The sequence below is a fragment of the Siniperca chuatsi genome, linkage group LG10 (assembly GCF_020085105.1).
Source record: "Siniperca chuatsi isolate FFG_IHB_CAS linkage group LG10, ASM2008510v1, whole genome shotgun sequence".
NCBI lineage: Eukaryota > Metazoa > Chordata > Actinopteri > Centrarchiformes > Sinipercidae > Siniperca > Siniperca chuatsi.
The window spans coordinates 16484885-16499778 of record NC_058051.1 but is presented as its reverse complement, the minus strand read 5'-3'; the positions used below and the strand labels follow the sequence as shown (position 1 = coordinate 16499778).

General features: G+C 40.1%; 1 protein-coding gene across 2 annotated transcripts; it reads right to left on the bottom strand.

Annotated features, from left to right (window-relative positions):
• Window positions 1-2546: 2546 nt before the first annotated feature.
• On the bottom strand, window positions 2547-14315 carry acvrl1 (activin A receptor like type 1). Of its 2 annotated transcripts, none has more exons than XM_044212175.1 (10): window positions 13559-14315; window positions 8304-8375; window positions 6878-7114; window positions 6279-6484; window positions 6090-6189; window positions 5854-6000; window positions 5456-5731; window positions 5062-5259; window positions 4012-4142; window positions 2547-3659 (listed from the first exon to the last, which is right to left on the bottom strand). In XM_044212175.1, the coding sequence occupies exons 2-10, from the start codon at window positions 8371-8373 to the stop codon at window positions 3513-3515; spliced, it is 1512 nt and encodes a 503-aa protein (XP_044068110.1). In that variant the 5' UTR covers window positions 8374-8375; window positions 13559-14315; the 3' UTR covers window positions 2547-3512. The 2 variants fall into 2 exon arrangements, with proteins under 2 accessions (XP_044068110.1, XP_044068111.1); XM_044212176.1 differs by lacking the exon at window positions 13559-14315 and adding an exon at window positions 10506-10541.
• Window positions 14316-14894: the final 579 nt, after the last annotated feature.

The following is a 14894-nucleotide window of genomic DNA, read 5'->3' as shown; positions in this document are numbered from 1 at the left end:
TAATATTTAATATAACATAATCTGAATTCAGTCAGTGTCTTATCAGAAAAGCGGCAAATTATGACTACTTCTCTACATTAGTGGTTTAGTTTCTATGATTATACAATGGTTTTTATGTCCTAAAGATTAAATCAGACTAAACATGTTGGGTAAATTCTTTTTTTTGTTCAATCGGTTTATTGAGGTTATTACTTGGCGACTGATCTATTAGGGGAAAAAAATGCATTCAGGGAACAAACTGTCCACCTTCCACTGGCATTATCAATGAAAATATAAAATTATGAAATGTCTCTTTTTATGACATAAAAAAATCTGTCTTGATGAAGATAATTTAAAAAACAATGGTAAAAATAGTTACCATATCTGATGATTGTTAACTTCAAAATGTGTACACAGGGTCAGTCACCAAACTCATGACTCTAATTTAAACTACACTAAGCCCTCATTCAAAGTAGACATTTAAAGTCAGGCATGACATAATCCTCTAATGCAAATGGGGGAGAAATCCAATGTGACTGTGACTGACTACAAACCCCTTTCTCTTATTATGGGTGTAAGTTAGAAGTTAGCAGTGAAATGATAGGCCTTATATGCACAGCAGATGACTATGGGACTCCCTGCATTTGTCCTGGCAGCACCAGTATTAGGCTAGTCAGACTATGACAAACACATGTCTATCCATCTATATTCAATGACTGATAAATTATCAAACAAATCCCTTATTGATATTATAGCTTTGGGGCACTGCAGCTGTCTAATCTCTTCTTCCATCAGCCATCCCCTGATCAAAATCTGTGAGACCAATATGGTTTGAGTCTGCACAAAAAAAGAGCCTGCTGCATTTTAGTCCTTTTCATTCCAGTTTATCTCAGATGACATATCAGCTGCTGTATCAGATTCTCGAGAAAGCTACAGCCGCTTGCAGTTTTTAGTAAGTGTGTAAAATAATCATGGACCTAAATATCGCAAAAGGTGTTTTGGTCCAGATCCATTGAGGGTTTTCTCTCAGCTTTGGCTCCACGGCCTGTCTAGTATACCCCTCTAACACATCCTCCTACCACTGCTTCAGAATGTATCTCAGGAAAAGGGGAGTCAGGCTGTAACCAGGTGCATTTGGGACTTGATCTGTGCCTGCTTTTATCACCTGTCCTCTTGGTAGCACTCTCACTGATCTATCCTCAAGCCTAATTGTGTTGTCTGCATAATCTCCTCTGTGGCTTTATATCGGTCCATTATCGTCCCTGTCCAGTTCATCTCCACATTTCTTCAGCGTACATTGTCTGCAGGACAAATCCCTCTGTCTCCACCGAGCCATTTGGAATGATCCCACTGTGAAAAAGAATACCCAAATGAGGGAAACTGAGGGAGCAGTGAGATGGGCTTCTGCACTCACAGACAGGGAGTTTGGCCTCTCTGATACTTGAACAACCCCCCTGCAGTGTTAAAAATAACCAGCTCTTCATCTGACTTGACCAGACAGACTGGGGCTTTGAGGGAGTATTATCTCACTGGAGTTTGTTCAACAACCGGGCAGACAGAAAGCACTCACACACACATATAGACATACACATGCTCACACCAACAGATAAAGGAAGAGCAAGCAGGACAGATACAAAAAGAAAACATTGGCATGCAGATAAGAGACAATTTTCACCAGCCACTGGGCAACATTCTTGGTCATTTTGATTCTTGTTGGACATTTTGTATTCTTTGTGACAGTGTGACATTCGGCACCTCAAACTTGTTGCTTTTATGCTTTGACCACATTTTCTCACCAGATCATTGCTCAAGCAAAATATTGTTTTCTAGACAAAGTGTTTATAAAATGAGATAAATCTGACACCTGATCATATACTACAGTTGCTAGGGTTAAAGCTAAAACCAAATGGTTGTGGTTGGATTTGTGACTCATCTGATGAGTAAATAAAAATGTTTACAAGTCGTTTTGATTTTGAGAACATAATCATTTTGTTTTAGAAATGCATCAGATTTTTTTTACTTTAAAAACAGGATCTATAAATTATAGAACGAATAGAGAATATCACATCAATAACTACTGTTTTTACAGGTTTATTCATGAAGTCCCCATTCTGTCAGTTTTTCTATTTATATTTACTAGTTTAGCATCTCACTACATGAGGTTAGTGTGACTGAGAGAAAATGTGAATATGTTATCTTATCTTAATAACACGTTGCACTTCATGCAAGTGACATGTGGACTATTATGGCGGTTCAAATATGACAATGTATATAAGTCCTATAAAATAATCAATCCCCTATCTTCCCCCGACATTGGTGATGGTTGATTATAATTTCAGTGTTATGATGAAATACTGGCCTTAATGTTTTTGTTTCATAATTTTAAGGTGATGCAATGCAAATGAAAACACGATTGCAAAAACCAATTACACCGTAAACCTCCCAAGGTAAACTACATCTCTGTAAACAACATGGATCACTCTTTGTCTATTATCTGATGACCTCTACTGGTCAATAAGAGAATTGCAAACATCTGTGGTACAAAATAGTATCTATGGCGCAAACAGTTGAAAAATACAATCCTTTATTCAACATATACAATATTACATGTCTGTTTGTGAATTCCTTTACTGACAGTAGTAATGGTGATGGTACATTTTAGGCCTACAGAATTGTAAAAAAATATTTTGAAAGAATTGTGTCGTAAAAAAAGTATATAAAATGTCTCATTGATGAATAATAGAAAATATTGTCCCTTTTGAAATATATTTACAATAAAACCATTGGTGATACAAGACAACAGCTTCAATGCTGTTAGAATATGTACAACTAGATAGCTCAATGTGTCTTTGTGCAGATAATAAATGCTCATTCTATATAAGTTAAATATGCTTAGACAACAGCTAATGTGCTTTGGTATGAGCATGTTACATATTTCCTGTATTCATAGTTAAAGAACACCAAGGCCATTGTGTTCTCTGTGACTTTCTGTGGCTTTGGTCATTATGGGAAAACCCACAAGTGAATTTTACTGTATATAAGAGAAAGTCCAGAATGACATGCTCCTCCTCTTGATAAGACAATGAGTAATTCTGCTATACTACATTTTCCTTTCCGTCATGACGATGGGGGATTTTTAAAATAAGGAATTCAACTGTGTGTGTGTAGAACAGCCTGTGAATTGTTCGGTTAATTATCCTGCTGTAGAAATGTCTGATCTAAACTTTTATTAGCTGAATATATTGAAAAGAAAAATACCTTGATCTTAATAGTTTTCTTTTGGGGGGCTCTTGGTTTGAGGCACCAGAAATATGGCAGATGAAAATTAGGCTACACAAAAAAAAATTGCCTTGGGTGTGAGCCAGTCTAGACACTACTGCTCAAAGTCATATGGTTTTAATATAATACAGTGACTGTGTGAGTCATTAGCTCAAAATATGCTAATGATATGCACCTCGTCCTGTTGGAATGTGGTGCAAAATCCCTTCGGGCATTTTCAATCTTGTGTCCATGTTTCATCCTGGTGCTCTGGTCTAGACATCCTGCTTGAGTTTCTCAATGCTGAAGTCACTGTCATGGTCCAGTTTGGAGAGCGTCTTCCTCACCCGCAGGGCTGTGAGGCGGGCTGGTGGGTTCTGGTACCAGCACTCCTTCATGATCTTCACAATCGCCGTCAGGATCTGGACACACAGGGACAAATGTAAAATACCACCTGGCCATCAGAGTAGAATGCAACATGTGTCCCATACTGTTTCTGTTTAAGCACTATATGGCACTGTTATTATGTCTCTTATAGAGTATGTGCTCCACGTTTACCCATTTGTTAGTCTATGTGAGTACATCATCAAGTGTGTATGTTTATCTGTTTGCTTGTGTGCCTATTTATTAGGCATAACTGTGTAAATGTGAGAATATGTGGGTGCTCAAGGTTAGAAGCGGTGATAACCTGGAAAATATAATTGCAATTGTGTGTGTGTATGTGTGTATGTGTTTGTGTCCATGTATGTTTGTGTGTGTCATCAGATAGCCTACAGGGTGGGAATGGAGCCTGTTGTGCAGACTGGGCCTCTGCTGGTCCACACACACCACCTTCTTCATCTCTTCAAAGCTGGGATCTGAGGGCACCAGGTCAAAGAAAGGAGGACGGTACTCTTCCACAATCCCTAAAACAATCCAAAAGAAGAAAAAAAAAAGACTCAGTGTGCTGTTCCTTGTCCAGTTGAGCAGAAAAACAACAATTTAACTATCACTACAACAATCTTGATTGTGGGATACAGTGAGGAACAAAAATAATGTAATGTTAAATACTGTAAGAAAACTTATTATCAACCTCATGAGTAGATAACCGTTAAACCCCTAATGGTTTATCTCCTCATACATTTTCAGAACATAAATTTGTCTTCATACAAGGCCTGAAATAGCACACTTGAGACAGTCTGTAGTGGGAGTTTTGTAAAGGATGTTTGACTAAACAAGAGACCAGGGAAAGATATCAATTCCCTGGTGACTACACTGGGATGGAGATCTGCAAGGCCTGCTCTGTGTGTTGTTTGCGTGAGAACACACACACACACACACACACACACACACACACACACACACACACACACACACACACACAAAGTTATGAATGTCTATCCATCTGGACTAAGTGTGTTTGTGCAAGTGTGTGTACGTGGTTGTTGTGCATAGATGTGTGCTTGCATCTAAAAATTGTGTGCACGGGCATCTGGACTTTGTACAAGTGAGTGCTGACACCAGATAAGACTGTTTATAATTACTGCAGCGCTAATCATGAGAGAGGATAGTATAGACAGACACAGTCTAGGAAAAGACTGGAGTGCTGAGAGGCATGGGACTAACTGCCTCTTATGTGTATGCTACCAGAGCCAGGCAGACATGACAGAGACAACACATTTGAGTGGATGGGTAATACATTAACTTATAAAAGATCCATTGCTTTATACATAGACTGTGTACCATTTTCTTCCTGAAGTTTAAATAGGTAAAAACTAAAATCTCCAAAAATCTCTGCAAATTACTGTAAAGACACAACATTCTAATAGGCTGTTGCCTCCTTACCATTGACAATGGTCCTGCGGGTAATTTCCCAGAAGACCAGGGCCAGGGCCCAGATGTCAGTTTGCTTGTAGGACTCAAAGATGTCCATTCGAATAGTCTCATCCAGCACCTCAGGGGCCATGTAGCGCTTGGTCCCCACACGAGGGTTGTTGCCCACATCGAGGTAGTCATGGGACTGAGAGTGTATCACAGCCAAACCTGAGGAGAGAGTAGACATAGAGCACAGATGCAACCTTTTAATTTACTGTGAATTACCAACTTTAATATAACTGACCACAAGAGCAAAACTATCAAAATCTGATTGTAACTATCAGCAGAAGTTGGAAACAGATACAACTAGAAGTCTAGCGGATTAATTGTGATTTTGCTGTCCTTGCTTCTACAAAGCCCTCACCTAGGTCAGCGATGCAGCACTGTCCGTTCCGCTTTACAAGGATATTTCGGCTTTTCAGGTCTCGGTGGGCGATAGCTGGCTTTTCCTGGGAGCTGACAATCTCAGTGTGGAGGTGGACCAGGCCACATGCCACAGACAGGCACATCCTCAGGCAGCTCTCAGGCTCCAAGCTGCTGTTCTGCAGGAAGTCGTAGAGCGAACCCAGCTCATGAAAGTGGGTGACGAGCCACAGCTGGGTGCTGGAATTCTTGGATGTCATGTCAGAGGCTATGAAACCTAAAGCCAGAATAGGAGATTGCTATTTCAATGTCTGTCTTTTGGCTGATGCTTTCTGAAATGACAGTACACCTTTCTCTGCACAAGAATAACTTCTTTGGAACTCTAATCTGCTGCCGTACCCAGTATGTTGTCGTGTCGTAGCTGTACAGTATTGTAGATCTCTGTCTCTCTGAACCAGGACTGCTCGTCCCTAGAGGAGAAGATCTTGACAGCCACACTCTCCCCCATCCAAGTTCCCCTCCACACCTCCCCATACCTGCCTTTACCTGGAAACAGAGTGACACAATTACACAACTGCAAAGTAATAAACAAAACAGGGCAAAGAAGAGCAGCAGTGTTGAGGAAGGAGACTGACCAACACACTCGGCAAGCGAGATTTGTCTGGCCATTGTCCTTTGAACTAGATACGGCAGCCCTGTCCCACTCCCTGATGTACAAAACTCATCAAAGATATCCTGGAGAAAGAGACAGAGACAGAAATAATCAATTTGTGAACATCTTTTGACAGTATTGTGTCTTATGTCAAACATCAAATGTCTCTTACGCCGTATGTGGGGTCATCTCCATTAGGGACCTTGAGCATGGTGACATCATGGTCTTCAGTATTTCTCAGTTTGCAGTGTGCACGTCGGAAGCGCAAGAACAGCACCAGGCCGCAAACAACCGCAGTTAAGATTAACAGCAGCAAAGGCACCATGATCCACAGCTCCGGACGACTTAGTTGTGGGGGCGTTGTTGTCGGCTCTCCATCTGGATACATGTTAGCATTCAGGCACACACGTACACACACACACATACAGAAACACACACATTTTTGAGTTTGTGAAACCAGCTGAGAACATTTCAGTACACTGAGAAGGAGAAGTTTTAGTTTAGAATTATTTTTGATTGAAGGTAAACATGCTAATAACTTGACATTCAGTGCATCATCAGTCCAAAAAGGGAAAGCCACACAGTATCAATTTGCTCTAACTGACCACAAGGGGGAAGCAGTTACTATCTAGGGAACCAGGATGTGCACTGAACTGGGATGAGCCTGAGAGGACTAAATTACACTAAACTAGGCTCAGTACCACAGTGGTTCTTCAACATTCATGGATGGGATGTAAAAAGTATTGTAAATCAATGGCTTCAGGTACTGACCAATGTTTGGAGGTGGTGTGGTTAAGGCGTTGCACTGGTTCTCTCTGCAGCAGTAGACAAAGAAGCGCTCAAATTTGGCGTTGCACTGCTCCCTCTCGTTTTTTTTAGAGAAACAGCCCCACTCCTCATAACGTTGCACCCAGCTGTAGAAGCAGATGTCTCCTCTGCAAGTTCCATTCACGCATGTGCCTTTTTCATTCTCACATGTGCACAGCAGCTTCTCATCGTCTTCGGAGTCTGAAGCACAAGGAAGTACACACAGACAGTGTTGGCAGAAAGGCGAGCACACATGTGAGCACACACAGGCACAAAACGGGCTGCATACATGCATGTGCACATATGATTGCACAGTCTTACCAGTCAATAACAAACTGAGAAACCTATCAAAGATGATTGATATGGGAAATGTAGGCCAAACACACTCCAAATCATTAATGAAATATTAGTAGTAAAGTGATGAGCAATACTTAAATAGTACAGAAACCTTGGTGTGTGTTTTTGGAAACCCTAGTGGTAATAGAAAGAGATATGTTAACAACATTTACACAAGACATCACATAGATGAGAGAGACTATGTGGTTAAGTAGGAGAGGTATTTAGTATACAGTATGTCTGAATGAGAGTTACAGAAAAATGAAACAACAGAAAATGAAAAGTCTGAATGACTAAATGAAGATGTGTGATGTTCATGGTGATAAGGATACTTTTCATACCCTAACCTTTACCTACTTTGCAAGCATCTGCATAAAAGTCTAAAATAAAATGTTTACACATAGTGTAGGCATTATCAAATTTAAATTCTGTCTGAAACAAAACTCTGCAGAAAGAACATTTAACCCACAAACGAGTGCAACACCGAGAACACCTTCATTATAAATCTTAAAACCAATAATTTGTTCAAAATTGTTAAAGCTGCATTATGCAATTTTTGACCACTAGGAGGCAGAAAGACTCTGACAGAGAGAAACACGAGCATCCCATTGAAGTCCTGTTTCTGACCACCTGACAAATGTCAGTCCAATATTCCTGAACCTTTTCGCTGTGGTTTGGTCCACCAATACCTGAGTTGATATTCGACTGTCTTCACCAGACATGTTTACTTTGACTCTGCATTTCATGCCAGGTAGGTAGTGTACACTCTGCCTGTCTGAGCTTGTTGGAAACAGCTGCCTATTGTTTTACACTGGAGGGTTGGTGAGAACTGTGAGACTGAACCATACAGCCTATGTGCGAGCTGGAGAACCGAAACAAAGAACTAAAAGCTGCATACTCAATGATTTCTGCCGTACTAGTCACCCCTTCATATTAGAGTCATGTGGTTCAGTGTCAGTATCAAATGTTTCCTCTAATGGAGCTTTAATTGAATGGAACAAAGTGAATGCTCTTTACAACACTGAACATTTTCTACATTTGACCATTAACTCACCTGCATGTATAGCAGAGATCCACAGAAGCACCCCAACTAGCACCACTGTGAGCAGAGCAGAGCTTCCCATCTCTGTGAAACAGGAACAAAATAATCAATAATAGTTAATATAATCAAATGATGATAATACAATTAGTGTTGTCTCTTTATTGTCATAATGAGAAAGCAGAGATTTTAATTTGGGGCATTATGGAAAAATAAGGCCATTTCCCTGACATTTCAACTGCTGTGTGATTTAAATTTACAGACTGTAACTTAATAGTGGTTTCTATGAGAGGTTGAGCAATAGTTAAAGCCCGAGCTCTTTGGCAGAGGAAGCTATGAGGTCAAAAACAACAGTCCGAGGGCCCAGCCTGTCTGCCTGTGTTGTAATTGCATTGGGTGGGAAAAGGGGACTTAGGGGAAGGAGACTGTAACAGCACTCCAAAGTGTTTGTGTATGTGTGCTAGGACTGTGTGTGGCGCTGTGCTGCCCAGGCTCCAGGCTTGTCGACTCCTCGACTACCCTGCTCGCAGAGTAAATATTGATGGCTATGCTTCCTGTCATTGAATAGCCCCACCCGGCTGGCCGGCGAGACTTGGGTCTGCTCATTGTTTAGGGCTGCACTGCTGAGGGTCACGCAAGCAGGAGGGCCGTCATACTCAACTCTGCCTTTCTCACTTCTGAAGCACACTCTAGTCTGTGACTTGACACCCAGGAGAGCTTAGACATGTTACATTTAATTTAAAATATTAGTAAAAAGTGGCAAAATGTAGTTTAAAACACTGTATAAATATCTATAACATCTATGTATAATATCTGTAACAGATCCTACGTGGTTTACACATAAACATAGCTAAATATGAAGTAGGCCTAAATGGATGCCCGTGTTTAGTTTAAAAACAAGCTTTGCCTAAAAGAGATTTTTTTATGTTCTGTGCATTTAGACTCTATGCTTTGTGATTTCATTTAGCTTTTTGCAATCTCGCTGTCTTTTTGTTTATCACCAAGGAATTATAGAAACTAGAAATATGGTGATTTATTCACCATGCTTTTAACTTTCCATCTAAAAAAGCAAACAAGCACATAATAACACAAGCATCCATTCAGAGGTCTTTAAAGGTCTTTCTTCAACATTGTTTAGCAGCAGTGATCCTATCACCTAAAAAGCATGTCTTTTGGAAATACTGTTGTTTGAGAGGCGTTGAGAGTTAGGAGCAGTTTAGCTGGCTAATGTGGTTAGGCATCATTAGTTTTTATCAGACTCTGGATTTATCAGGGCCGCCTGCTGGCAGCTTTTTTAATCATCAGAGTGCAAGAAGAAAATGACACTTGCAATCTGTGTTCTGCATTATATGCAACACACCTGAGGTCTGTCCTGTAACTGCTGAGGTGGGTGGGGCTTATATTAAATCTAAAATATGTGCAATTGGATGGACTGCAATAGGTGCCAACTGGGCTGTGGACAAGTGTGCATTCAGATACATGAGAAAGTTGACCTAGAGGCTGAGTCCATAAAGGATATAAGATGGTTCCTAAGGCTGCCACCTACAACTGGCACGTTTAAGTCTTTCCCCTGTGTGACTGCCCAAAGAACAACGCAGGATAATACAGGGCTACAAAGTTTTACAGGTCTAATTTTGCCTCAAAACTCAAAAGCTAAATGTCTCAACAGAAATAAAGTCTGATATACAATTTTGGATGCACTTTGACCATCTTAAAAGACCACTCATGCAAAAGATATTCCAAAGAAAACCACAGGTTACATTGATAACATGCAATACATTTTCCTGCCCTCAAGGCAGACTTTCATGTTGTACGAAAGAGACTTAAAACTAGCTTGAGATAAGTCTTGTGTCGTGTCATTTCTTGTCTTGAGATGAGACACTTTTCGTTATTAGTCACCCAATCAAAACCTCATCTATAAATCTAATCAAAAAAGCAAGTACTGAGTTGTGAACCAAACTGAATCACTCTCAGGCCAACGATTTACATCTCTAGTATGCTTAAGGAAAAAAAATCACACCAGTTAGGCAGTCTGTTCCCACAACTTACAACCTTAAAAATAGTGAAGAACACTGAGTAAGATACAACTCAGGTGCAGTTCTAGCCATGTATAAATTAAAATGCAAGTATGATTTAAAAATGGGCATTTTTTTAGCAATAGATTAGCCATTATGCTCTAAGTGAATAGCACATCATGTATAGAAATAGTTATCCTACCTCATGTAACACAGCAAACAACCCTTGACCTGCACACATCTGGCAGTGGAACTTGCACATGTCAGTAAAAAACTACGGATATCCTCCTTTAGTTTTGATGCATCTAGCTAGATATATTTAAGTACAAATGACAGGAAGCCAACATGTTACCTCATTTCATTTTTGAGTTGTGTCAAACCTCACTGAAAAGAAACCAGAGGAGTGAAGGTGTTTAGCATGAATTTAACACTTTTGGTGTTTGCTTTTTTTAAATTTCCAATCACGTTTTACCTGTATTCTTTAATATGCATCTATTCTAAGAATACACATAGCTGGCTGTCTTGAAAATGAGAACATGTTCTGAGTTTCCTGTTTATCAAAGTGTCAAATCAAATGTGAAATCTCTGATGGATTAGATTATTTCCATTTCACATGAGAAATCTGATAAAAATGTCTGACATACTATCTTTAGACTTTCCTCCTCTCTGGGTTAGCTGTGAGGCTCCAGCTCAGCAGACAAGAACCCTAGGCACTCAGCTCTAGCTTGCTAAAACCACAAGCCATATTTTACCAAACAAAAAAGAGCACTTCCTGTATCATGCAACCTACATGTCAGTGGTGGTTAATCTGTGGCTCCAGTGGAGGAATAGCCTAAACACAACTACACCCACAGAATGAATTTATGCTCAGATGAGGAGCATGGCTGTGTTTTATTTCTTTAGCTATCATTTTAATCATCCACAGGGTCCCGACACAGGAGAGAGCAGTAATCATGTCCTCCATCGTAGGCAGCCTGACTTTAAACTCCAGTGCACTTCCTCTCTGAGCTCTCTCCTGTTTGCCTCCATTCTGTCCAATGCTACACCCGTGTGACCCAAGGGGAAAAGAGCCATTGTCATCTCTTCCTCTCATCTACAGAGCTTTGACTCAGAGAGGCAGATCTCTCATTCCATCTGGATGACTGTGTGGTTATGGTGGTAGATGGTGGGGGCATGGCACATAGCACAGCAGCCTCCCACAGCCCCTCCACTGGGCCTCATCACACCACAAAGCCCAATAACTCAGACTCTGGAAAGTAACTTAAAGCAGTGTTACTCTAAAAGCTTCTATCATGTGGTTTAAATGGCAAGACAACATCTCATTTAGTTCATTTTTTTAATGACACATTTAAAATGCGTGTGTTCTGTGTGTGTGTTTTAAGTAGTAAAAACCCTAAATCTGTGTAAAATTGTGACCGTCTGCTGGTTACAGCGACAGACTGTATCTTCATTTCACAGACAAAGCTAGGCTTGGCAGGCTTTATGGCTCACTTGCTGTCTGCATGCTCTCACATGCATACCTACAATGAATGCATATCTGAAGAAGAAAAGGACAAGTATATCACAGACACACACCGTGCACACAAATTGATCTTCGCTTCTAAAGAATAAGAAGAGGAAGAAGAAATAAATAAAAGCAGTTTGGGGAGGAGAATGAGTCACACACGCCTGATGCCATGGCCCAACAACAGCGCCCACCTGGAAAGAGCCCATGTGACTTCCATCGTGACCTACATGTATACGCAAAAAGGGCAAATGTCTCCCTTGTGTGTGTGTGTGTGTGTGTGTGTGTGTGTGTGTTTGTGTGTAGGATGGGTGAAGGAGAGGGACATGTAAAACATATGGAGGGAAGAGACTTACACCCCGAGTTACATTCATAAGATACAGATCTACATCTCCAGCAAATGTGCCAATTCTGCACATTTCAAGAGGTATGAACTTTTTGCCCCAACATGTTTTGAAAGAAGGATCTTGCTACAAGTACAGGCCAGTGGTGCACGAAGTATTCAGAACCTTTACTTTAGCAAAAGTTCCACATTCAAAATCTCACTTAAGTAAAAATACAAATGTGCTTATGGTATCAAATGTTCTCATTATGCAGCAGAATGACTCCTGTCAGTTTTATATTATTATGTATTATATAATTAGATTTTTACTACTGATGCATTAACATTTAAGCAGCAGTTTAATGCTGTAGCTGGTCGAGATGGAGCCATTTTAACAACTTTAAATCCTGTTGGGTTGTTTTATCTATAACACTTAATATTTATAAAATGGTCATTTGTTTTTTGTGTAAAATCTTAATCTGTAAACGTAACTTGAAATTATAGCCCGACTGATACTGGATTCTTGAGGCTGATATCAATATCGATATTTGAGAGTTTAAAAAATATGCTACTATTATATCAGCCAATAGTCTTCTTTAACATAAACATTCTTGATTGGAATTCCTTTTTTCTTTTAAGAATTATGACCAAGACATGTATTGAGCGTGATATTTTCCACTTGATAAATAAACCTGTCAGTGCTCTCAGGTGGGCAAACTACAGTTTGTGATGGTGATACTGCTTCTAAATGACCTCAAACATATCTGTGGCATTTCTGTACTGCAGTTTCTCTTTACATGTCCGTCGTGATATATCTACAAGCTCATATCTGCCAATTTATCGGCTTTATCAGTCTAGCTATACTTGTAACTATATCTATAAGAGAAATGTAGTGAAGTAAGGAGTATAAGCTACTTCAATATTTGCCTGTGAAATGTAGTGGACCAGACGTTAGCAGGATCAAATGGAAATACTCAAGTTAAGTACAAATACCTCAGCATTGTACAGTAGGCTACTCGAGTAGGCTAAATGTACTTTCCACCACTGGTATAAGCAGATATGCTCCTTTGTGCAATATAGAGTTCAATAAATGTAATGTATTATGGCTGTCCTGGTCGTATGAATGAGAAAACACTATCATGACACAGGAGACGGCTTTAAGAACACCACGAGAAAAAAGCTGCACAAATCTTTGCTTCTAGATGGGTCATAAATGTAAAGTTTGGGACGATAGTTCAAAACAATGTTCACTGCTTTTAATTTGTCTTTGGGTCAGGTAAGCCACTCCATGACACCTGTTGGTTCACATCTGGAAACACGTGGAGTGATGTATACCGCTGTCAAAGGTGACCTTAAGCTAGTTAGGAATCGCAGTACAGCATAAAACACCTACAGAAAGAGAAACTAATGTTTTAAACCATTAGCCTACCTGTTTTCTGCTCGCCTTTTAACTTGACAGATGCGAACGCCGCACGTCTCCCATATCAAAGTTAGCTTGGCGTCCCTCCGTATTTCAAGATACGTTTAAAAAACAACTGGCTCCATTTCAACAGTGGCTTAAGTTGAATCGTTTTTACTTTTCGTCTAAACGGCTCAATTGTTTCATTAAGAGAGAGCTCACATCCTTTCCTGCTTCGGCGACGACCGACCGTCGTTTCTGGGAAAAGTTTTTCTCTCTTTGCACCAAAAATGAAAACTGCTCACTCGTTTAGCAACAAGTTCAACAACTCTCTAAATGTAAAAAGAGGGGAAGAAAAAAAAAGAACTGGCAGCTGTGTCCTGGCAGAACGACAGACAGCGGGCTGCTGCCTATCTATCTCATCTCGGTCCAAATCTGCGCTGATAAACCGACAACACGAACCATCGTCGTCGGTTTGGAACCAGCCCAGCCTCCTTCTTCTTCACAAGTGAAGGCTTTCTGAAAGTCCTCTCCTATTAAGCAATAATTTTTTTGTTGTTGTTGTCTATTGTCCTGATCTGAAGGCAAGATTACATATTTTTAAACAGTATACAGTTTTGTCCCACCCCTTATTGTCCCGTACTGAGTCTGCTCTGTCTGGAATGTGTTCTCATAGCGGTTTTCCTGTTGCTCGCTAAACCTCTCATTTTCCTTTTCCCCTGTGGACTGGTGTCCGCACTGCACTGTCAGGATTGTGCTTCAAAGACCTCTATGATACCATAACAGTTCTGTGAGTAAAAAACAAGAACTAGACTACTTAGCATCTAACAGACGCCAAGTTCAGAGGCCAATGGAGGCTTTATCATGCATTTTTAGCAACAGTGATGAACTTAAAGACCCCCTCCAGACATTTAGAAAAACATAGCCTACTCTGCTGTGATGTTTTTTTTCCTCAAAAAAGTCCAATTAACTAACAATTAACTCCAATAGTATGTCTACTCTTTCTCTTATTGAAAAATCCAGAAGCTATGAATATGCAATAATTTTCTATTGCAAAAGTTAGACCTGCAATAACTGATTTTCTTGCCCACTTGGGGGCAGCGGAAACAAGTTGTGAACACAACATTGACATAGCACGTTGATATTGTGAACTGTTAGCAAACAGTTGCTTATTTACATATCCAACAGCTACTGCGCAACATTATCATTCATTTGGAGTCTTGTGTTTGTAAAATCATTCACATACATACACATCTTAAACCTCAGATTTAAGGATAACACAGAAAACTTTCCACCGAATCAGGAGATAAATGAAAACAGCCTCCTAGTGTCAAACTCTGCACATACATCATTCTGAACAGTGAAG